The sequence below is a fragment of the Notolepis coatsorum genome (assembly GCF_963971535.1).
Source record: "Notolepis coatsorum genome assembly, chromosome: 1".
NCBI classification, from domain to species: domain Eukaryota; kingdom Metazoa; phylum Chordata; class Actinopteri; order Aulopiformes; family Paralepididae; genus Notolepis; species Notolepis coatsorum.
Window position 1 is genome coordinate 321,429,963 of NC_140165.1, and position 25,653 is coordinate 321,455,615.

General features: G+C 45.1%; 1 protein-coding gene across 1 annotated transcript in view; it reads right to left on the minus strand.

Moving 5' to 3' along the window:
* Positions 1-25,653, minus strand: part of LOC311226639 (uncharacterized protein) — a gene marked incomplete at its 5' end in the record, with an annotated part of 82,122 nt that overhangs the window by 38,541 nt on the left and 17,928 nt on the right. The window contains 6 exons of the mRNA XM_084312056.1: positions 699-794; positions 5,220-5,315; positions 9,739-9,834; positions 14,271-14,366; positions 18,802-18,897; positions 23,330-23,425. Of these exons, the coding sequence (XP_084168182.1) occupies positions 699-794; positions 5,220-5,315; positions 9,739-9,834; positions 14,271-14,366; positions 18,802-18,897; positions 23,330-23,425 (576 nt within the window). The remainder of the gene's footprint in view (positions 1-698; positions 795-5,219; positions 5,316-9,738; positions 9,835-14,270; positions 14,367-18,801; positions 18,898-23,329; positions 23,426-25,653) is intronic.

Below are 25,653 nucleotides of genomic sequence, written 5' to 3' on the forward strand. Positions count from 1 at the left end.
GACACCTTCAAATCCGCTCTAAAAACACACCTCTTCACCAAGGCTTTTCCCCATCAGTTAGTTTAGATTAGGTCCATTATCCCTTACCTTCCCTCATCCCCCCTCCCCCCCCCCCCCCCTATTTTCCTTGCCCTATTTTTTGTCCTGATTGTGAAGCGACCTTGGGTTCTATGAAAGGCGCTATATAAATTTGATCTATTATAATTATTATTATTATTATTATTAATACCGTCACTATTTTTTTTTTATGCGCCACACACGCGGGCCATCGCACCAGTGCTACTGAGGTAAATCCATTCATTGCACAGACTGACGTCAGTGTAGCACGTGCAACATATATCTCGCACTGTACAGCCCTGGTGGAGAGGGATGAAGAATAGGGCAGATACAGGAAAGAAGGCTCTGGCAGGATTGGATCCCAGGCTAACAGGGGTACATGTGGTTCCAGAGGTAGGGTCCTAACCACTACACCATCTCTGGGCACAGTGTGTCTTGCTCAAGGACACTTCGGCATGCTTCCAGGAAGAGCTGGGATCGAACCGGGAACCTTCAGATTACCAGACGACTGAATGCCAAAAAATGCATGCGTGTCCTATATGTGTCACCCATCTCGCATGTGTGTGTTCGCTGCATGACGATGTAGCAATGTGCTACAAATAAAGACTTCTTCTTCAAAGTCCAGTTTCATATGACCTCACCTTCAGTGTCTCCACAGCCAGTCTGAGTGCTTTCAGCTCCTTCTCTCCCTCCTGGACTCTCTCCTGGACTTTGAAAGGACTCTCCCCCAGCAGTTTCTGGAACAAATCAACGTAGGAAGAATAGTTTTAGTTAGGGACTTCATTTAAAGCTACACTAGAGACAGCTTTATCTATAGCAGGGAGGGGCAACTGGCGGCCCGCGGGCCGCATGCGGCCCTCACCGACGTTCCATGCGGCCCCAGGCCAATATAAAAAAAAAAAAAAAAAAAAAATTATAATATTGAATATTGAATGAATTTTTTAGTATTCAATCAATCAAACACACACACACACACCGAAGGCTGAGGTTAACATGCAAGGCACTAACCTGCTTGTTGGTTCCGTCAGTGTCTTTTTCTTTATTAAAACAATTATTTATTATTATTAAGAGAGTATTTTTTCTTTATTTAGACAGTAAGATGGTGGAGAGCAGGGCTGTTCGTAAACTTTTTTTGCACATAGCACTGGTGCTACAGAGGTTGATCGTTTTGTAGCACAGGCCAAAATCTTGTAGCACGAGTATAAAACGTCTCTAAAATCTCTAAAAACAACCACAAGTAGTGCAGTTCATTACTTAAATAGGTATGTGACTGGCAAGGGACATGAATCTTGCATACAGGGCACATAAAATCCAAACTTTAACAAGAAATGCTTTCAGACTAGGCTTGGGTGGTATGACGGTATTATGGTATACCAGGGTATTTCGACTCGAGATCCCGCCGGTATGATTCTCAATACCGTGACGTCACAGACTGCAATTACACTGACACGGAGTTGATTGTAGTGCACAGCACGCGCCAGCAGAGGGTTACGTGGCTATCGTTCTGGGACTGGGAGCTAACGTTATAGTAGTACCTGGATGGTGCGGGCTAACTGGCTACCGTTCTGGGACTGGGAGCTAACGTTATAGTAGTACCTGGATGGTGGGGGCTAACTGGCTACCGTTCTGGGACTGGGAGCTAACGTTATAGTAGTACCTGGATGGTGCGGGCTAACTGGCTACCGTTCTGGGAGCTAACGTTATAGTAGTACCTGGATGGTGCGGGCTAACTGGCTACCGTTCTGGGACTGGGAGCTAACGTTATAGTAGTACCTGGATGGTGCGGGCTAACTGGCTACCGTTCTGGGACTGGGAGCTAACGTTATAGTAGTACAAAAAATAGTAGTTTATAAAAAAAATATATATATAAAAAAAAATATTATAAAATATATATATTATATAATCATACTTATAGTTGTATTATCTGCGAGACATCGCCACCACGCAACAAGTCAAAATGCTCGCTATCTGCAAACAGCTCCACTGTCTGTGTGTACTCGAGTAGCCTCCAGCTACAGCCAGGATTCTCCGGCGCTGCAGCTGGGCCCTATTGGTATACTGTGCTTTGGTCAAATCACATTCAGCATGCCCTCAGCTCGAATACGCATCGAATCAATGTTATAAGACATTGATATCAGGAGCTATCTGTAGCTACTGCTAGCCGGCTAGATAACGTTAAGACAACGCCTCAGTGAACTATTTAGTTTACTGGGATATATAGAGCTAACGTGAGCTAACATTGCCTACCGAGCGAACGGAGGTATCATGCACTCGACTATTGCTGGAGCATTTGTTGATATCAGCAGCTATCAGTAGCTAGCCAGCTAGATACCGTTAGACAATGCCTCATGTATTAAACTAAAAGTGAATAGTTGACTGGGTCATTGTTTAAACAGTAACGTTAGCTCACGGAGGTCCGCACTAGACTAGAGCAGACTGCCCGAGGCAATAGGAGCCTCTGTGTTGATGCAAGCAGAAGCACGGACTGGGGCGGATATGACTCGTTGCCATGTTTTTTTTCAAAATAAGAGTATCATATGAACCGAACGTTGCTAACTGCCGGAGCCATCGATATTATGACTGGAGCTGCGCTTGGGGCGGAAATGAGACCCGCACAGGATTTTCAAAATAAGAGTATCGATATGAACTACACGCCAGGTGGCGGGCAGACCTCTCAGTGTCACTCGCCAAACCGAAAATCTGCCCGCCAATGGCGGGTGGCGGGCTCCAATTTCGTGCCCTGGCTACGGAGCTAATAGAGTGTACCATCCAGCAACACTGAAACTGACTAACGTTAACGTTATGCCGAGTTCATCATTCATACTACACGTATGAACTCGACATAGCGTTAACGTTACTCCGTTTCCATGAAGTGTTTAATTAACAGCAATCTGTTCTGTTGTTAAATGTAACATTAACGTGGCTAGCTACGTTAGCTACGGAGCTAATAGAGTGTACCATCCAGCAACACTGAAACTGACTAACGTTAACGTTATGCCGAGTTCATCATTCATACTACACTACACGTATGAACTCGACATAGCGTTAACGTTACTCCGTTTCCATGAAATGTTTAATTAGCAGCAATCTGTTCTGTTGTTGAACATTTTACGTTAAGGTAGGTATCCGACGCACTTCCGTCGAGGACAGGAAGCAGTCATGAAATCGTTGTAGTCATTTTTTTGTCTTATTAACTAAAAGATTTTAACAAAATAAAAAGCAGCAGCACTATTGCATAACCGAGTCATGTTTGCTATGTATTTCTTTCTTTAGGGGAGTAGGACATGAATCGCATCGGCGATCCTACAAAAAACAATGCATGTGTGTGTGTTCCGGGGTGTGTGTGTGCTAACCGTGTGTGCTAACCGCTAACATTGAGGATAATTGCATGCCAATTAAAGACCTCTGAACAGGTCCTGCATTATTATTATTATAGGACATTTGTTTCACAGTTTTAGCATGATGTTTTATAGATGGCCATTTAAACAGGTTTTTGTTTTTTTAAGAGGGGGGTTTGATTTGATTGAAGTTTATTTCAAATATGCAACACAACAAACAAATATCAAGTACAGATATAGCCTTAAGCCGTTCAAATAAGAAATTGTAAAAAAGAAAAATATTTAAATAATAATCTAAAAGAACCGATAAGAGTATCGATAAAGCACCGAACCGTTAAGCAGTATCGATAAGAGTAGTAGTATCGATAAAATCCTAACGATACCCATCCCTAGTGATAATGAGTTAATGCCTCCACGCCATAAAAACCTGGATGTCAACCAAATTACTGAAACTCAACAGCAAAAAGACAGAGCTCATGGTTGTGGCCCCCAAGGCACTGCTCGGGAAGGTTGGAGATCTCCTCCTCCACGTTGACGGCTGTTCCATCTCCCTGTCTCTCGAAGTCCGTAACCTGGGCGTCACCCATGACTCCACACTTTCATTTCACTCCCACATCAAATCCGTCACCAAGTCTGCCTTCTACCACCTCAAAAACATCTCCCGTCTCCGACCCTCACTCTCAGACTCTGTGGCTGAGACCCTGATCCACTCATTCATCACCTCCCGGTTGGACTACTGTAATGGAGTCCTGTTCGGGGTACCCAGCAAAGCCCTGGACAGGCTCCAGTATGTTCAGAACTCAGCTGCCAGGGTTCTCACTCACACCAAGCCCTGGCAGCACATCACCCCCACCCTCATCCACCTCCACTGGCTTCCAGTCAAGTTCCGCATTACCTTCAAACTCCTGCTCCTCACCTACAAATCCCTCCATGCCCTCACCCCCCGATACCTGTCTGATCTCCTCCACCAGTACACTCCATCCCGGAACCTACGATCCTCTGATCTAGGTCTCCTCTCCATCCCTCGCACCAGATTACGGACTTTTGGGGACAGAGCCTTCAGCGTGGCGTCCCCTACCCTCTGGAACTCTCCCCCCCCCCCCGAAATCCGCAACGCCCCAACCCTGGACACCTTCAAATCCGCTCTAAAAACACACCTCTTCACCAAGGCTTTTCCCCATCAGTTAGTTTAGATTAGGTCCATTATCCCTTACCTTCCCTCATCCCCCCTTTCCCCCCCCCCCCTATTTTCCTTGCCCTATTTTTTGTCCTGATTGTGAAGCGACCTTGGGTTCTATGAAAGGCGCTATATAAATTTGATCTATTATAATTATTATTATTATTATTATTAATACCGTCACTATTTTTTTTTTATGCGCCACACACGCGGGCCATCGCACCAGTGCTACTGAGGTAAATCCATTCATTGCACAGACTGACGTCAGTGTAGCACGTGCAACATATATCTCGCACTGTACAGCCCTGGTGGAGAGGGATGAAGAATAGGGCAGATACAGGAAAGAAGGCTCTGGCAGGATTGGATCCCAGGCTAACAGGGGTACATGTGGTTCCAGAGGTAGGGTCCTAACCACTACACCATCTCTGGGCACAGTGTGTCTTGCTCAAGGACACTTCGGCATGCTTCCAGGAAGAGCTGGGATCGAACCGGGAACCTTCAGATTACCAGACGACTGAATGCCAAAAAATGCATGATTGTCCTATATGTGTCACCCATCTCGCATGTGTGTGTTCGCTGCATGACGATGTAGCAATGTGCTACAAATAAAGACTTCTTCTTCAAAGTCCAGTTTCATATGACCTCACCTTCAGTGTCTCCACAGCCAGTCTGAGTGCTTTCAGCTCCTTCTCTCCCTCCTGGACTCTCTCCTGGACTTTGAAAGGACTCTCCCCCAGCAGTTTCTGGAACAAATCAACGTAGGAAGAATAGTTTTAGTTAGGGACTTCATTTAAAGCTACACTAGAGACAGCTTTATCTATAGCAGGGAGGGGCAACTGGCGGCCCGCGGGCCGCATGCGGCCCTCACCGAAGTGCCATGCGGCCCCAGGCCAATATAAAAAAAAATTATAATATTGAATATTGAATGAATTTTTTAGTATTCAATCAATCAAACACACACACACACACACCGAAGGCTGAGGTTAACATGCAAGGCACTAACCTGCTTGTTGGTTCCGTCAGTGTCTTTTTCTTTATTAAAACAATTATTTATTATTATTAAGAGAGTATTTTTTCTTTATTTAGACAGTAAGATGGTGGAGAGCAGGGCTGTTCGTAAACTTTTTTTGCACATAGCACTGGTGCTACAGAGGTTGATCGTTTTGTAGCACAGGCCAAAATCTTGTAGCACGAGTATAAAACGTCTCTAAAATCTCTAAAAACAACCACAAGTAGTGCAGTTCATTACTTAAATAGGTATGTGACTGGCAAGGGACATGAATCTTGCATACAGGGCACATAAAATCCAAACTTTAACAAGAAATGCTTTCAGACTAGGCTTGGGTGGTATGACGGTATTATGGTATACCAGGGTATTTCGACTCGAGATCCCGCCGGTATGATTCTCAATACCGTGACGTCACAGACTGCAATTACACTGACACGGAGTTGATTGTAGTGCACAGCACGCGCCAGCAGAGGGTTACGTGGCTATCGTTCTGGGACTGGGAGCTAACGTTATAGTAGTACCTGGATGGTGCGGGCTAACTGGCTACCGTTCTGGGACTGGGAGCTAACGTTATAGTAGTACCTGGATGGTGGGGGCTAACTGGCTACCGTTCTGGGACTGGGAGCTAACGTTATAGTAGTACCTGGATGGTGCGGGCTAACTGGCTACCGTTCTGGGAGCTAACGTTATAGTAGTACCTGGATGGTGCGGGCTAACTGGCTACCGTTCTGGGACTGGGAGCTAACGTTATAGTAGTACCTGGATGGTGCGGGCTAACTGGCTACCGTTCTGGGACTGGGAGCTAACGTTATAGTAGTACAAAAAATAGTAGTTTATAAAAAAAAAATATATATAAAAAAAAATATTATAAAATATATATATTATATAATCATACTTATAGTTGTATTATCTGCGAGACATCGCCACCACGCAACAAGTCAAAATGCTCGCTATCTGCAAACAGCTCCACTGTCTGTGTGTACTCGAGTAGCCTCCAGCTACAGCCAGGATTCTCCGGCGCTGCAGCTGGGCCCTATTGGTATACTGTGCTTTGGTCAAATCACATTCAGCATGCCCTCAGCTCGAATACGCATCGAATCAATGTTATAAGACATTGATATCAGGAGCTATCTGTAGCTACTGCTAGCCGGCTAGATAACGTTAAGACAACGCCTCAGTGAACTATTTAGTTTACTGGGATATATAGAGCTAACGTGAGCTAACATTGCCTACCGAGCGAACGGAGGTATCATGCACTCGACTATTGCTGGAGCATTTGTTGATATCAGCAGCTATCAGTAGCTAGCCAGCTAGATACCGTTAGACAATGCCTCATGTATTAAACTAAAAGTGAATAGTTGACTGGGTCATTGTTTAAACAGTAACGTTAGCTCACGGAGGTCCGCACTAGACTAGAGCAGACTGCCCGAGGCAATAGGAGCCTCTGTGTTGATGCGAGCAGAAGCACGGACTGGGGCGGATATGACTCGTTGCCATGTTTTTTTTCAAAATAAGAGTATCATATGAACCGAACATTTGCTAACTGCCGGAGCCATCGATATTATGACTGGAGCTGCGCTTGGGGCGGAAATGAGACCCGCACAGGATTTTCAAAATAAGAGTATCGATATGAACTACACGCCAGGTGGCGGGCAGACCTCTCAGTGTCACTCGCCAAACCGAAAATCTGCCCGCCAATGGCGGGTGGCGGGCTCCAATTTCGTGCCCTGGCTACGGAGCTAATAGAGTGTACCATCCAGCAACACTGAAACTGACTAACGTTAACGTTATGCCGAGTTCATCATTCATACTACACGTATGAACTCGACATAGCGTTAACGTTACTCCGTTTCCATGAAGTGTTTAATTAACAGCAATCTGTTCTGTTGTTAAATGTAACATTAACGTGGCTAGCTACATTAGCTACGGAGCTAATAGAGTGTACCATCCAGCAACACTGAAACTGACTAACGTTAACGTTATGCCGAGTTCATCATTCATACTACACTACACGTATGAACTCGACATAGCGTTAACGTTACTCCGTTTCCATGAAATGTTTAATTAGCAGCAATCTGTTCTGTTGTTGAACATTTTACGTTAAGGTAGGTATCCGACGCACTTCCGTCGAGGACAGGAAGCAGTCATGAAATCGTTGTAGTCATTTTTTAGTCTTATTAACTAAAAGATTTTAACAAAATAAAAAGCAGCAGCACTATTGCATAACCGAGTCATGTTTGCTATGTATTTCTTTCTTTAGGGGAGTAGGACATGAATCGCATCGGCGATCCTACAAAAAACAATGCATGTGTGTGTGTTCCGGGGTGTGTGTGTGCTAACTGTGTGTGCTAACCGCTAACATTGAGGATAATTGCATGCCAATTAAAGACCTCTGAACAGGTCCTGCATTATTATTATTATTATAGGACATTTGTTTCACAGTTTTAGCATGATGTTTTATAGATGGCCATTTAAACACAGGTTTTTGTTTTTTTAAGAGGGGGGTTTGATTTGATTGAAGTTTATTTCAAATATGCAACACAACAAACAAATATCAAGTACAGATATAGCCTTAAGCCGTTCAAATAAGAAATTGTAAAAAAGAAAAATATTTAAATAATAATCTAAAAGAACCGATAAGAGTATCGATAAAGCACCGAACCGTTAAGCAGTATCGATAAGAGTAGTAGTATCGATAAAATCCTAACGATACCCATCCCTAGTGATAATGAGTTAATGCCTCCACGCCATAAAAACCTGGATGTCAACCAAATTACTGAAACTCAACAGCAAAAAGACAGAGCTCATGGTTGTGGCCCCCAAGGCACTGCTCGGGAAGGTTGGAGATCTCCTCCTCCACGTTGACGGCTGTTCCATCTCCCTGTCTCTCAAAGTCCGTAACCTGGGCGTCACCCATGACTCCACACTTTCATTTCACTCCCACATCAAATCCGTCACCAAGTCTGCCTTCTACCACCTCAAAAACATCTCCCGTCTCCGACCCTCACTCTCAGACTCTGTGGCTGAGACCCTGATCCACTCATTCATCACCTCCCGGTTGGACTACTGTAATGGAGTCCTGTTCGGGGTACCCAGCAAAGCCCTGGACAGGCTCCAGTATGTTCAGAACTCAGCTGCCAGGGTTCTCACTCACACCAAGCCCTGGCAGCACATCACCCCCACCCTCATCCACCTCCACTGGCTTCCAGTCAAGTTCTGCATCACCTTCAAACTCCTGCTCCTCACCTACAAATCCCTCCATGCCCTCACCCCCCGATACCTGTCTGATCTCCTCCACCAGTACACTCCATCCCGGAACCTACGATCCTCTGATCTAGGTCTCCTCTCCATCCCTCGCACCAGATTACGGACTTTTGGGGACAGAGCCTTCAGCGTGGCGTCCCCTACCCTCTGGAACTCTCTCCCCCCCCCCGAAATCCGCAACGCCCCAACCCTGGACACCTTCAAATCCGCTCTAAAAACACACCTCTTCACCAAGGCTTTTCCCCATCAGTTAGTTTAGATTAGGTCCATTATCCCTTACCTTCCCTCATCCCCCCTTTCCCCCCCCCCCCTATTTTCCTTGCCCTATTTTTTGTCCTGATTGTGAAGCGACCTTGGGTTCTATGAAAGGCGCTATATAAATTTGATCTATTATAATTATTATTATTATTATTATTATTAATACCGTCACTATTTTTTTTTTATGCGCCACACACGCGGGCCATCGCACCAGTGCTACTGAGGTAAATCCATTCATTGCACAGACTGACGTCAGTGTAGCACGTGCAACATATATCTCGCACTGTACAGCCCTGGTGGAGAGGGATGAAGAATAGGGCAGATACAGGAAAGAAGGCTCTGGCAGGATTGGATCCCAGGCTAACAGGGGTACATGTGGTTCCAGAGGTAGGGTCCTAACCACTACACCATCTCTGGGCACAGTGTGTCTTGCTCAAGGACACTTCGGCATGCTTCCAGGAAGAGCTGGGATCGAACCGGGAACCTTCAGATTACCAGACGACTGAATGCCAAAAAATGCATGCGTGTCCTATATGTGTCACCCATCTCGCATGTGTGTGTTCGCTGCTTGACGATGTAGCAATGTGCTACAAATAAAGACTTCTTCTTCAAAGTCCAGTTTCATATGACCTCACCTTCAGTGTCTCCACAGCCAGTCTGAGTGCTTTCAGCTCCTTCTCTCCCTCCTGGACTCTCTCCTGGACTTTGAAAGGACTCTCCCCCAGCAGTTTCTGGAACAAATCAACGTAGGAAGAATAGTTTTAGTTAGGGACTTCATTTAAAGCTACACTAGAGACAGCTTTATCTATAGCAGGGAGGGGCAACTGGCGGCCCGCGGGCCGCATGCGGCCCTCACCGACGTTCCATGCGGCCCCAGGCCAATATAAAAAAAAAAAAAAAAAAAAAAATTATAATATTGAATATTGAATGAATTTTTTAGTATTCAATCAATCAAACACACACACACACACACCGAAGGCTGAGGTTAACATGCAAGGCACTAACCTGCTTGTTGGTTCCGTCAGTGTCTTTTTCTTTATTAAAACAATTATTTATTATTATTAAGAGAGTATTTTTTCTTTATTTAGACAGTAAGATGGTGGAGAGCAGGGCTGTTCGTAAACTTTTTTTGCACATAGCACTGGTGCTACAGAGGTTGATCGTTTTGTAGCACAGGCCAAAATCTTGTAGCACGAGTATAAAACGTCTCTAAAATCTCTAAAAACAACCACAAGTAGTGCAGTTCATTACTTAAATAGGTATGTGACTGGCAAGGGACATGAATCTTGCATACAGGGCACATAAAATCCAAACTTTAACAAGAAATGCTTTCAGACTAGGCTTGGGTGGTATGACGGTATTATGGTATACCAGGGTATTTCGACTCGAGATCCCGCCGGTATGATTCTCAATACCGTGACGTCACAGACTGCAATTACACTGACACGGAGTTGATTGTGGTGCACAGCACGCGCCAGCAGAGGGTTACGTGGCTATCGTTCTGGGACTGGGAGCTAACGTTATAGTAGTACCTGGATGGTGCGGGCTAACTGGCTACCGTTCTGGGACTGGGAGCTAACGTTATAGTAGTACCTGGATGGTGGGGGCTAACTGGCTACCGTTCTGGGACTGGGAGCTAACGTTATAGTAGTACCTGGATGGTGCGGGCTAACTGGCTACCGTTCTGGGAGCTAACGTTATAGTAGTACCTGGATGGTGCGGGCTAACTGGCTACCGTTCTGGGACTGGGAGCTAACGTTATAGTAGTACCTGGATGGTGCGGGCTAACTGGCTACCGTTCTGGGACTGGGAGCTAACGTTATAGTAGTACAAAAAATAGTAGTTTATAAAAAAAAATATATATATATAAAAAAATATATTATAAAATATATATATTATATAATCATACTTATAGTTGTATTATCTGCGAGACATCGCCACCACGCAACAAGTCAAAATGCTCGCTATCTGCAAACAGCTCCACTGTCTGTGTGTACTCGAGTAGCCTCCAGCTACAGCCAGGATTCTCCGGCGCTGCAGCTGGGCCCTATTGGTATACTGTGCTTTGGTCAAATCACATTCAGCATGCCCTCAGCTCGAATACGCATCGAATCAATGTTATAAGACATTGATATCAGGAGCTATCTGTAGCTACTGCTAGCCGGCTAGATAACGTTAAGACAACGCCTCAGTGAACTATTTAGTTTACTGGGATATATAGAGCTAACGTGAGCTAACATTGCCTACCGAGCGAACGGAGGTATCATGCACTCGACTATTGCTGGAGCATTTGTTGATATCAGCAGCTATCAGTAGCTAGCCAGCTAGATACCGTTAGACAATGCCTCATGTATTAAACTAAAAGTGAATAGTTGACTGGGTCATTGTTTAAACAGTAACGTTAGCTCACGGAGGTCCGCACTAGACTAGAGCAGACTGCCCGAGGCAATAGGAGCCTCTGTGTTGATGCGAGCAGAAGCACGGACTGGGGCGGATATGACTCGTTGCCATGTTTTTTTTCAAAATAAGAGTATCATATGAACCGAACGTTGCTAACTGCCGGAGCCATCGATATTATGACTGGAGCTGCGCTTGGGGCGGAAATGAGACCCGCACAGGATTTTCAAAATAAGAGTATCGATATGAACTACACGCCAGGTGGCGGGCAGACCTCTCAGTGTCACTCGCCAAACCGAAAATCTGCCCGCCAATGGCGGGTGGCGGGCTCCAATTTCGTGCCCTGGCTACGGAGCTAATAGAGTGTACCATCCAGCAACACTGAAACTGACTAACGTTAACGTTATGCCGAGTTCATCATTCATACTACACGTATGAACTCGACATAGCGTTAACGTTACTCCGTTTCCATGAAGTGTTTAATTAACAGCAATCTGTTCTGTTGTTAAATGTAACATTAACGTGGCTAGCTACGTTAGCTACGGAGCTAATAGAGTGTACCATCCAGCAACACTGAAACTGACTAACGTTAACGTTATGCCGAGTTCATCATTCATACTACACTACACGTATGAACTCGACATAGCGTTAACGTTACTCCGTTTCCATGAAATGTTTAATTAGCAGCAATCTGTTCTGTTGTTGAACATTTTACGTTAAGGTAGGTATCCGACGCACTTCCGTCGAGGACAGGAAGCAGTCATGAAATCGTTGTAGTCATTTTTTAGTCTTATTAACTAAAAGATTTTAACAAAATAAAAAGCAGCAGCACTATTGCATAACCGAGTCATGTTTGCTATGTATTTCTTTCTTTAGGGGAGTAGGACATGAATCGCATCGGCGATCCTACAAAAAACAATGCATGTGTGTGTGTTCCGGGGTGTGTGTGTGCTAACCGTGTGTGCTAACCGCTAACATTGAGGATAATTGCATGCCAATTAAAGACCTCTGAACAGGTCCTGCATTATTATTATTATAGGACATTTGTTTCACAGTTTTAGCATGATGTTTTATAGATGGCCATTTAAACACAGGTTTTTGTTTTTTTAAGAGGGGGGTTTGATTTGATTGAAGTTTATTTCAAATATGCAACACAACAAACAAATATCAAGTACAGATATAGCCTTAAGCCGTTCAAATAAGAAATTGTAAAAAAGAAAAATATTTAAATAATAATCTAAAAGAACCGATAAGAGTATCGATAAAGCACCGAACCGTTAAGCAGTATCGATAAGAGTAGTAGTATCGATAAAATCCTAACGATACCCATCCCTAGTGATAATGAGTTAATGCCTCCACGCCATAAAAACCTGGATGTCAACCAAATTACTGAAACTCAACAGCAAAAAGACAGAGCTCATGGTTGTGGCCCCCAAGGCACTGCTCGGGAAGGTTGGAGATCTCCTCCTCCACGTTGACGGCTGTTCCATCTCCCTGTCTCTCGAAGTCCGTAACCTGGGCGTCACCCATGACTCCACACTTTCATTTCACTCCCACATCAAATCCGTCACCAAGTCTGCCTTCTACCACCTCAAAAACATCTCCCGTCTCCGACCCTCACTCTCAGACTCTGTGGCTGAGACCCTGATCCACTCATTCATCACCTCCCGGTTGGACTACTGTAATGGAGTCCTGTTCGGGGTACCCAGCAAAGCCCTGGACAGGCTCCAGTATGTTCAGAACTCAGCTGCCAGGGTTCTCACTCACACCAAGCCCTGGCAGCACATCACCCCCACCCTCATCCACCTCCACTGGCTTCCAGTCAAGTTCCGCATCACCTTCAAACTCCTGCTCCTCACCTACAAATCCCTCCATGCCCTCACCCCCCGATACCTGTCTGATCTCCTCCACCAGTACACTCCATCCCGGAACCTACGATCCTCTGATCTAGGTCTCCTCTCCATCCCTCGCACCAGATTACGGACTTTTGGGGACAGAGCCTTCAGCGTGGCGTCCCCTACCCTCTGGAACTCTCTCCCCCCCCCCGAAATCCGCAACGCCCCAACCCTGGACACCTTCAAATCCGCTCTAAAAACACACCTCTTCACCAAGGCTTTTCCCCATCAGTTAGTTTAGATTAGGTCCATTATCCCTTACCTTCCCTCATCCCCCCTTTCCCCCCCCCCCCTATTTTCCTTGCCCTATTTTTTGTCCTGATTGTGAAGCGACCTTGGGTTCTATGAAAGGCGCTATATAAATTTGATCTATTATAATTATTATTATTATTATTATTATTAATACCGTCACTATTTTTTTTTTATGCGCCACACACGCGGGCCATCGCACCAGTGCTACTGAGGTAAATCCATTCATTGCACAGACTGACGTCAGTGTAGCACGTGCAACATATATCTCGCACTGTACAGCCCTGGTGGAGAGGGATGAAGAATAGGGCAGATACAGGAAAGAAGGCTCTGGCAGGATTGGATCCCAGGCTAACAGGGGTACATGTGGTTCCAGAGGTAGGGTCCTAACCACTACACCATCTCTGGGCACAGTGTGTCTTGCTCAAGGACACTTCGGCATGCTTCCAGGAAGAGCTGGGATCGAACCGGGAACCTTCAGATTACCAGACGACTGAATGCCAAAAAATGCATGCGTGTCCTATATGTGTCACCCATCTCGCATGTGTGTGTTCGCTGCATGACGATGTAGCAATGTGCTACAAATAAAGACTTCTTCTTCAAAGTCCAGTTTCATATGACCTCACCTTCAGTGTCTCCACAGCCAGTCTGAGTGCTTTCAGCTCCTTCTCTCCCTCCTGGACTCTCTCCTGGACTTTGAAAGGACTCTCCCCCAGCAGTTTCTGGAACAAATCAACGTAGGAAGAATAGTTTTAGTTAGGGACTTCATTTAAAGCTACACTAGAGACAGCTTTATCTATAGCAGGGAGGGGCAACTGGCGGCCCGCGGGCCGCATGCGGCCCTCACCGACGTTCCATGCGGCCCCAGGCCAATATAAAAAAAAAAAAAAAAAAAAAAAATTATAATATTGAATATTGAATGAATTTTTTAGTATTCAATCAATCAAACACACACACACACACACCGAAGGCTGAGGTTAACATGCAAGGCACTAACCTGCTTGTTGGTTCCGTCAGTGTCTTTTTCTTTATTAAAACAATTATTTATTATTATTAAGAGAGTATTTTTTCTTTATTTAGACAGTAAGATGGTGGAGAGCAGGGCTGTTCGTAAACTTTTTTTGCACATAGCACTGGTGCTACAGAGGTTGATCGTTTTGTAGCACAGGCCAAAATCTTGTAGCACGAGTATAAAACGTCTCTAAAATCTCTAAAAACAACCACAAGTAGTGCAGTTCATTACTTAAATAGGTATGTGACTGGCAAGGGACATGAATCTTGCATACAGGGCACATAAAATCCAAACTTTAACAAGAAATGCTTTCAGACTAGGCTTGGGTGGTATGACGGTATTATGGTATACCAGGGTATTTCGACTCGAGATCCCGCCGGTATGATTCTCAATACCGTGACGTCACAGACTGCAATTACACTGACACGGAGTTGATTGTAGTGCACAGCACGCGCCAGCAGAGGGTTACGTGGCTATCGTTCTGGGACTGGGAGCTAACGTTATAGTAGTACCTGGATGGTGCGGGCTAACTGGCTACCGTTCTGGGACTGGGAGCTAACGTTATAGTAGTACCTGGATGGTGGGGGCTAACTGGCTACCGTTCTGGGACTGGGAGCTAACGTTATAGTAGTACCTGGATGGTGCGGGCTAACTGGCTACCGTTCTGGGAGCTAACGTTATAGTAGTACCTGGATGGTGCGGGCTAACTGGCTACCGTTCTGGGACTGGGAGCTAACGTTATAGTAGTACCTGGATGGTGCGGGCTAACTGGCTACCGTTCTGGGACTGGGAGCTAACGTTATAGTAGTACAAAAAATAGTAGTTTATAAAAAAAAAATATATATAAAAAAAAATATTATAAAATATATATATTATATAATCATACTTATAGTTGTATTATCTGCGAGACATCGCCACCACGCAACAAGTCAAAATGCTCGCTATCTGCAAACAGCTCCACTGTCTGTGTGTACTCGAGTAGCCTCCAGCTACAGCCAGGATTCTCCGGCGCTGCAGCTGGGCCCTATTGGTATACTGTGCTTTGGTCAAATCACATTCAGCATGCCCTCAGCTCGAATACGCATCGAATCAATGTTATAAGACATTGATATCAGGAGCTATCTGTAGCTACTGCTAGCCGGCTAGATAACGTTAAGACAACGCCTCAGTGAACTATTTAGTTTACTGGGATATATAGAGCTAACGTGAGCTAACATTGCCTACCGAGCGAACGGAGGTATCATGCACTCGACTATTGCTGGAGCATTTGTTGATATCAGCAGCTATCAGTAGCTAGCCAGCTAGATACCGTTAGACAATGCCTCATGTATTAAACTAAAAGTGAATAGTTGACTGGGTCATTGTTTAAACAGTAACGTTAGCTCACGGAGGTCCGCACTAGACTAGAGCAGACTGCCCGAGGCAATAGGAGCCTCTGTGTTGATGCGAGCAGAAGCACGGACTGGGGCGGATATGACTCGTTGCCATGTTTTTTTTCAAAATAAGAGTATCATATGAACCGAACATTTGCTAACTGCCGGAGCCATCGATATTATGACTGGAGCTGCGCTTGGGGCGGAAATGAGACCCGCACAGGATTTTCAAAATAAGAGTATCGATATGAACTACACGCCAGGTGGCGGGCAGACCTCTCAGTGTCACTCGCCAAACCGAAAATCTGCCCGCCAATGGCGGGTGGCGGGCTCCAATTTCGTGCCCTGGCTACGGAGCTAATAGAGTGTACCATCCAGCAACACTGAAACTGACTAACGTTAACGTTATGCCGAGTTCATCATTCATACTACACGTATGAACTCGACATAGCGTTAACGTTACTCCGTTTCCATGAAGTGTTTAATTAACAGCAATCTGTTCTGTTGTTAAATGTAACATTAACGTGGCTAGCTACGTTAGCTACGGAGCTAATAGAGTGTACCATCCAGCAACACTGAAACTGACTAACGTTAACGTTATGCCGAGTTCATCATTCATACTACACTACACGTATGAACTCGACATAGCGTTAACGTTACTCCGTTTCCATGAAATGTTTAATTAGCAGCAATCTGTTCTGTTGTTGAACATTTTACGTTAAGGTAGGTATCCGACGCACTTCCGTCGAGGACAGGAAGCAGTCATGAAATCGTTGTAGTCATTTTTTAGTCTTATTAACTAAAAGATTTTAACAAAATAAAAAGCAGCAGCACTATTGCATAACCGAGTCATGTTTGCTATGTATTTCTTTCTTTAGGGGAGTAGGACATGAATCGCATCGGCGATCCTACAAAAAACAATGCATGCGTGTGTGTTCCGGGGTGTGTGTGTGCTAACCGTGTGTGCTAACCGCTAACATTGAGGATAATTGCATGCCAATTAAAGACCTCTGAACAGGTCCTGCATTATTATTATTATAGGACATTTGTTTCACAGTTTTAGCATGATGTTTTATAGATGGCCATTTAAACACAGGTTTTTGTTTTTTTAAGAGGGGGGTTTGATTTGATTGAAGTTTATTTCAAATATGCAACACAACAAACAAATATCAAGTACAGATATAGCCTTAAGCCGTTCAAATAAGAAATTGTAAAAAAGAAAAATATTTAAATAATAATCTAAAAGAACCGATAAGAGTATCGATAAAGCACCGAACCGTTAAGCAGTATCGATAAGAGTAGTAGTATCGATAAAATCCTAACGATACCCATCCCTAGTGATAATGAGTTAATGCCTCCACGCCATAAAAACCTGGATGTCAACCAAATTACTGAAACTCAACAGCAAAAAGACAGAGCTCATGGTTGTGGCCCCCAAGGCACTGCTCGGGAAGGTTGGAGATCTCCTCCTCCACGTTGACGGCTGTTCCATCTCCCTGTCTCTTGAAGTCCGTAACCTGGGCGTCACCCATGACTCCACACTTTCATTTCACTCCCACATCAAATCCGTCACCAAGTCTGCCTTCTACCACCTCAAAAACATCTCCCGTCTCCGACCCTCACTCTCAGACTCTGTGGCTGAGACCCTGATCCACTCATTCATCACCTCCCGGTTGGACTACTGTAATGGAGTCCTGTTCGGGGTACCCAGCAAAGCCCTGGACAGGCTCCAGTATGTTCAGAACTCAGCTGCCAGGGTTCTCACTCACACCAAGCCCTGGCAGCACATCACCCCCACCCTCATCCACCTCCACTGGCTTCCAGTCAAGTTCCGCATCACCTTCAAACTCCTGCTCCTCACCTACAAATCCCTCCATGCCCTCACCCCCCGATACCTGTCTGATCTCCTCCACCAGTACACTCCATCCCGGAACCTACGATCCTCTGATCTAGGTCTCCTCTCCATCCCTCGCACCAGATTACGGACTTTTGGGGACAGAGCCTTCAGCGTGGCGTCCCCTACCCTCTGGAACTCTCTCCCCCCCCCCGAAATCCGCAACGCCCCAACCCTGGACACCTTCAAATCCGCTCTAAAAACACACCTCTTCACCAAGGCTTTTCCCCATCAGTTAGTTTAGATTAGGTCCATTATCCCTTACCTTCCCTCATCCCCCCTTTCCCCCCCCCCCCTATTTTCCTTGCCCTATTTTTTGTCCTGATTGTGAAGCGACCTTGGGTTCTATGAAAGGCGCTATATAAATTTGATCTATTATAATTATTATTATTATTATTATTATTAATACCGTCACTATTTTTTTTTTATGCGCCACACACGCGGGCCATCGCACCAGTGCTACTGAGGTAAATCCATTCATTGCACAGACTGACGTCAGTGTAGCACGTGCAACATATATCTCGCACTGTACAGCCCTGGTGGAGAGGGATGAAGAATAGGGCAGATACAGGAAAGAAGGCTCTGGCAGGATTGGATCCCAGGCTAACAGGGGTACATGTGGTTCCAGAGGTAGGGTCCTAACCACTACACCATCTCTGGGCACAGTGTGTCTTGCTCAAGGACACTTCGGCATGCTTCCAGGAAGAGCTGGGATCGAACCGGGAACCTTCAGATTACCAGACGACTGAATGCCAAAAAATGCATGCGTGTCCTATATGTGTCACCCATCTCGCATGTGTGTGTTCGCTGCATGACGATGTAGCAATGTGCTACAAATAAAGACTTCTTCTTCAAAGTCCAGTTTCATATGACCTCACCTTCAGTGTCTCCACAGCCAGTCTGAGTGCTTTCAGCTCCTTCTCTCCCTCCTGGACTCTCTCCTGGACTTTGAAAGGACTCTCCCCCAGCAGTTTCTGGAACAAATCAACGTAGGAAGAATAGTTTTAGTTAGGGACTTCATTTAAAGCTACACTAGAGACAGCTTTATCTATAGCAGGGAGGGGCAACTGGCGGCCCGCGGGCCGCATGCGGCCCTCACCGACGTTCCATGCGGCCCCAGGCCAATATAAAAAAAAAAAAAAAAAAAAAAAATTATAATATTGAATATTGAATGAATTTTTTAGTATTCAATCAATCAAACACACACACACACACACCGAAGGCTGAGGTTAACATGCAAGGCACTAACCTGCTTGTTGGTTCCGTCAGTGTCTTTTTCTTTATTAAAACAATTATTTATTATTATTAAGAGAGTATTTTTTCTTTATTTAGACAGTAAGATGGTGGAGAGCAGGGCTGTTCGTAAACTTTTTTTGCACATAGCACTGGTGCTACAGAGGTTGATCGTTTTGTAGCACAGGCCAAAATCTTGTAGCACGAGTATAAAACGTCTCTAAAATCTCTAAAAACAACCACAAGTAGTGCAGTTCATTACTTAAATAGGTATGTGACTGGCAAGGGACATGAATCTTGCATACAGGGCACATAAAATCCAAACTTTAACAAGAAATGCTTTCAGACTAGGCTTGGGTGGTATGACGGTATTATGGTATACCAGGGTATTTCGACTCGAGATCCCGCCGGTATGATTCTCAATACCGTGACGTCACAGACTGCAATTACACTGACACGGAGTTGATTGTAGTGCACAGCACGCGCCAGCAGAGGGTTACGTGGCTATCGTTCTGGGACTGGGAGCTAACGTTATAGTAGTACCTGGATGGTGCGGGCTAACTGGCTACCGTTCTGGGACTGGGAGCTAACGTTATAGTAGTACCTGGATGGTGGGGGCTAACTGGCTACCGTTCTGGGACTGGGAGCTAACGTTATAGTAGTACCTGGATGGTGCGGGCTAACTGGCTACCGTTCTGGGAGCTAACGTTATAGTAGTACCTGGATGGTGCGGGCTAACTGGCTACCGTTCTGGGACTGGGAGCTAACGTTATAGTAGTACCTGGATGGTGCGGGCTAACTGGCTACCGTTCTGGGACTGGGAGCTAACGTTATAGTAGTACAAAAAATAGTAGTTTATAAAAAAAAAATATATATAAAAAAAAATATTATAAAATATATATATTATATAATCATACTTATAGTTGTATTATCTGCGAGACATCGCCACCACGCAACAAGTCAAAATGCTCGCTATCTGCAAACAGCTCCACTGTCTGTGTGTACTCGAGTAGCCTCCAGCTACAGCCAGGATTCTCCGGCGCTGCAGCTGGGCCCTATTGGTATACTGTGCTTTGGTCAAATCACATTCAGCATGCCCTCAGCTCGAATACGCATCGAATCAATGTTATAAGACATTGATATCAGGAGCTATCTGTAGCTACTGCTAGCCGGCTAGATAACGTTAAGACAACGCCTCAGTGAACTATTTAGTTTACTGGGATATATAGAGCTAACGTGAGCTAACATTGCCTACCGAGCGAACGGAGGTATCATGCACTCGACTATTGCTGGAGCATTTGTTGATATCAGCAGCTATCAGTAGCTAGCCAGCTAGATACCGTTAGACAATGCCTCATGTATTAAACTAAAAGTGAATAGTTGACTGGGTCATTGTTTAAACAGTAACGTTAGCTCACGGAGGTCCGCACTAGACTAGAGCAGACTGCCCGAGGCAATAGGAGCCTCTGTGTTGATGCGAGCAGAAGCACGGACTGGGGCGGATATGACTCGTTGCCATGTTTTTTTTCAAAATAAGAGTATCATATGAACCGAACATTTGCTAACTGCCGGAGCCATCGATATTATGACTGGAGCTGCGCTTGGGGCGGAAATGAGACCCGCACAGGATTTTCAAAATAAGAGTATCGATATGAACTACACGCCAGGTGGCGGGCAGACCTCTCAGTGTCACTCGCCAAACCGAAAATCTGCCCGCCAATGGCGGGTGGCGGGCTCCAATTTCGTGCCCTGGCTACGGAGCTAATAGAGTGTACCATCCAGCAACACTGAAACTGACTAACGTTAACGTTATGCCGAGTTCATCATTCATACTACACGTATGAACTCGACATAGCGTTAACGTTACTCCGTTTCCATGAAGTGTTTAATTAACAGCAATCTGTTCTGTTGTTAAATGTAACATTAACGTGGCTAGCTACGTTAGCTACGGAGCTAATAGAGTGTACCATCCAGCAACACTGAAACTGACTAACGTTAACGTTATGCCGAGTTCATCATTCATACTACACTACACGTATGAACTCGACATAGCGTTAACGTTACTCCGTTTCCATGAAATGTTTAATTAGCAGCAATCTGTTCTGTTGTTGAACATTTTACGTTAAGGTAGGTATCCGACGCACTTCCGTCGAGGACAGGAAGCAGTCATGAAATCGTTGTAGTCATTTTTTTGTCTTATTAACTAAAAGATTTTAACAAAATAAAAAGCAGCAGCACTATTGCATAACCGAGTCATGTTTGCTATGTATTTCTTTCTTTAGGGGAGTAGGACATGAATCGCATCGGCGATCCTACAAAAAACAATGCATGCGTGTGTGTTCCGGGGTGTGTGTGTGCTAACCGTGTGTGCTAACCGCTAACATTGAGGATAATTGCATGCCAATTAAAGACCTCTGAACAGGTCCTGCATTATTATTATTATAGGACATTTGTTTCACAGTTTTAGCATGATGTTTTATAGATGGCCATTTAAACACAGGTTTTTGTTTTTTTAAGAGGGGGGTTTGATTTGATTGAAGTTTATTTCAAATATGCAACACAACAAACAAATATCAAGTACAGATATAGCCTTAAGCCGTTCAAATAAGAAATTGTAAAAAAGAAAAATATTTAAATAATAATCTAAAAGAACCGATAAGAGTATCGATAAAGCACCGAACCGTTAAGCAGTATCGATAAGAGTAGTAGTATCGATAAAATCCTAACGATACCCATCCCTAGTGATAATGAGTTAATGCCTCCACGCCATAAAAACCTGGATGTCAACCAAATTACTGAAACTCAACAGCAAAAAGACAGAGCTCATGGTTGTGGCCCCCAAGGCACTGCTCGGGAAGGTTGGAGATCTCCTCCTCCACGTTGACGGCTGTTCCATCTCCCTGTCTCTCGAAGTCCGTAACCTGGGCGTCACCCATGACTCCACACTTTCATTTCACTCCCACATCAAATCCGTCACCAAGTCTGCCTTCTACCACCTCAAAAACATCTCCCGTCTCCGACCCTCACTCTCAGACTCTGTGGCTGAGACCCTGATCCACTCATTCATCACCTCCCGGTTGGACTACTGTAATGGAGTCCTGTTCGGGGTACCCAGCAAAGCCCTGGACAGGCTCCAGTATGTTCAGAACTCAGCTGCCAGGGTTCTCACTCACACCAAGCCCTGGCAGCACATCACCCCCACCCTCATCCACCTCCACTGGCTTCCAGTCAAGTTCCGCATTACCTTCAAACTCCTGCTCCTCACCTACAAATCCCTCCATGCCCTCACCCCCCGATACCTGTCTGATCTCCTCCACCAGTACACTCCATCCCGGAACCTACGATCCTCTGATCTAGGTCTCCTCTCCATCCCTCGCACCAGATTACGGACTTTTGGGGACAGAGCCTTCAGCGTGGCGTCCCCTACCCTCTGGAACTCTCCCCCCCCCCCCGAAATCCGCAACGCCCCAACCCTGGACACCTTCAAATCCGCTCTAAAAACACACCTCTTCACCAAGGCTTTTCCCCATCAGTTAGTTTAGATTAGGTCCATTATCCCTTACCTTCCCTCATCCCCCCTTTCCCCCCCCCCCCTATTTTCCTTGCCCTATTTTTTGTCCTGATTGTGAAGCGACCTTGGGTTCTATGAAAGGCGCTATATAAATTTGATCTATTATAATTATTATTATTATTATTATTAATACCGTCACTATTTTTTTTTTATGCGCCACACACGCGGGCCATCGCACCAGTGCTACTGAGGTAAATCCATTCATTGCACAGACTGACGTCAGTGTAGCACGTGCAACATATATCTCGCACTGTACAGCCCTGGTGGAGAGGGATGAAGAATAGGGCAGATACAGGAAAGAAGGCTCTGGCAGGATTGGATCCCAGGCTAACAGGGGTACATGTGGTTCCAGAGGTAGGGTCCTAACCACTACACCATCTCTGGGCACAGTGTGTCTTGCTCAAGGACACTTCGGCATGCTTCCAGGAAGAGCTGGGATCGAACCGGGAACCTTCAGATTACCAGACGACTGAATGCCAAAAAATGCATGATTGTCCTATATGTGTCACCCATCTCGCATGTGTGTGTTCGCTGCATGACGATGTAGCAATGTGCTACAAATAAAGACTTCTTCTTCAAAGTCCAGTTTCATATGACCTCACCTTCAGTGTCTCCACAGCCAGTCTGAGTGCTTTCAGCTCCTTCTCTCCCTCCTGGACTCTCTCCTGGACTTTGAAAGGACTCTCCCCCAGCAGTTTCTGGAACAAATCAACGTAGGAAGAATAGTTTTAGTTAGGGACTTCATTTAAAGCTACACTAGAGACAGCTTTATCTATAGCAGGGAGGGGCAACTGGCGGCCCGCGGGCCGCATGCGGCCCTCACCGACGTGCCATGCGGCCCCAGGCCAATATAAAAAAAAAATTATAATATTGAATATTGAATGAATTTTTTAGTATTCAATCAATCAAACACACACACACACACACCGAAGGCTGAGGTTAACATGCAAGGCACTAACCTGCTTGTTGGTTCCGTCAGTGTCTTTTTCTTTATTAAAACAATTATTTATTATTATTAAGAGAGTATTTTTTCTTTATTTAGACAGTAAGATGGTGGAGAGCAGGGCTGTTCGTAAACTTTTTTTGCACATAGCACTGGTGCTACAGAGGTTGATCGTTTTGTAGCACAGGCCAAAATCTTGTAGCACGAGTATAAAACGTCTCTAAAATCTCTAAAAACAACCACAAGTAGTGCAGTTCATTACTTAAATAGGTATGTGACTGGCAAGGGACATGAATCTTGCATACAGGGCACATAAAATCCAAACTTTAACAAGAAATGCTTTCAGACTAGGCTTGGGTGGTATGACGGTATTATGGTATACCAGGGTATTTCGACTCGAGATCCCGCCGGTATGATTCTCAATACCGTGACGTCACAGACTGCAATTACACTGACACGGAGTTGATTGTAGTGCACAGCACGCGCCAGCAGAGGGTTACGTGGCTATCGTTCTGGGACTGGGAGCTAACGTTATAGTAGTACCTGGATGGTGCGGGCTAACTGGCTACCGTTCTGGGACTGGGAGCTAACGTTATAGTAGTACCTGGATGGTGGGGGCTAACTGGCTACCGTTCTGGGACTGGGAGCTAACGTTATAGTAGTACCTGGATGGTGCGGGCTAACTGGCTACCGTTCTGGGAGCTAACGTTATAGTAGTACCTGGATGGTGCGGGCTAACTGGCTACCGTTCTGGGACTGGGAGCTAACGTTATAGTAGTACCTGGATGGTGCGGGCTAACTGGCTACCGTTCTGGGACTGGGAGCTAATGTTATAGTAGTACAAAAAATAGTAGTTTATAAAAAAAAAATATATATAAAAAAAAATATTATAAAATATATATATTATATAATCATACTTATAGTTGTATTATCTGCGAGACATCGCCACCACGCAACAAGTCAAAATGCTCGCTATCTGCAAACAGCTCCACTGTCTGTGTGTACTCGAGTAGCCTCCAGCTACAGCCAGGATTCTCCGGCGCTGCAGCTGGGCCCTATTGGTATACTGTGCTTTGGTCAAATCACATTCAGCATGCCCTCAGCTCGAATACGCATCGAATCAATGTTATAAGACATTGATATCAGGAGCTATCTGTAGCTACTGCTAGCCGGCTAGATAACGTTAAGACAACGCCTCAGTGAACTATTTAGTTTACTGGGATATATAGAGCTAACGTGAGCTAACATTGCCTACCGAGCGAACGGAGGTATCATGCACTCGACTATTGCTGGAGCATTTGTTGATATCAGCAGCTATCAGTAGCTAGCCAGCTAGATACCGTTAGACAATGCCTCATGTATTAAACTAAAAGTGAATAGTTGACTGGGTCATTGTTTAAACAGTAACGTTAGCTCACGGAGGTCCGCACTAGACTAGAGCAGACTGCCCGAGGCAATAGGAGCCTCTGTGTTGATGCGAGCAGAAGCACGGACTGGGGCGGATATGACTCGTTGCCATGTTTTTTTTCAAAATAAGAGTATCATATGAACCGAACGTTGCTAACTGCCGGAGCCATCGATATTATGACTGGAGCTGCGCTTGGGGCGGAAATGAGACCCGCACAGGATTTTCAAAATAAGAGTATCGATATGAACTACACGCCAGGTGGCGGGCAGACCTCTCAGTGTCACTCGCCAAACCGAAAATCTGCCCGCCAATGGCGGGTGGCGGGCTCCAATTTCGTGCCCTGGCTACGGAGCTAATAGAGTGTACCATCCAGCAACACTGAAACTGACTAACGTTAACGTTATGCCGAGTTCATCATTCATACTACACGTATGAACTCGACATAGCGTTAACGTTACTCCGTTTCCATGAAGTGTTTAATTAACAGCAATCTGTTCTGTTGTTAAATGTAACATTAACGTGGCTAGCTACGTTAGCTACGGAGCTAATAGAGTGTACCATCCAGCAACACTGAA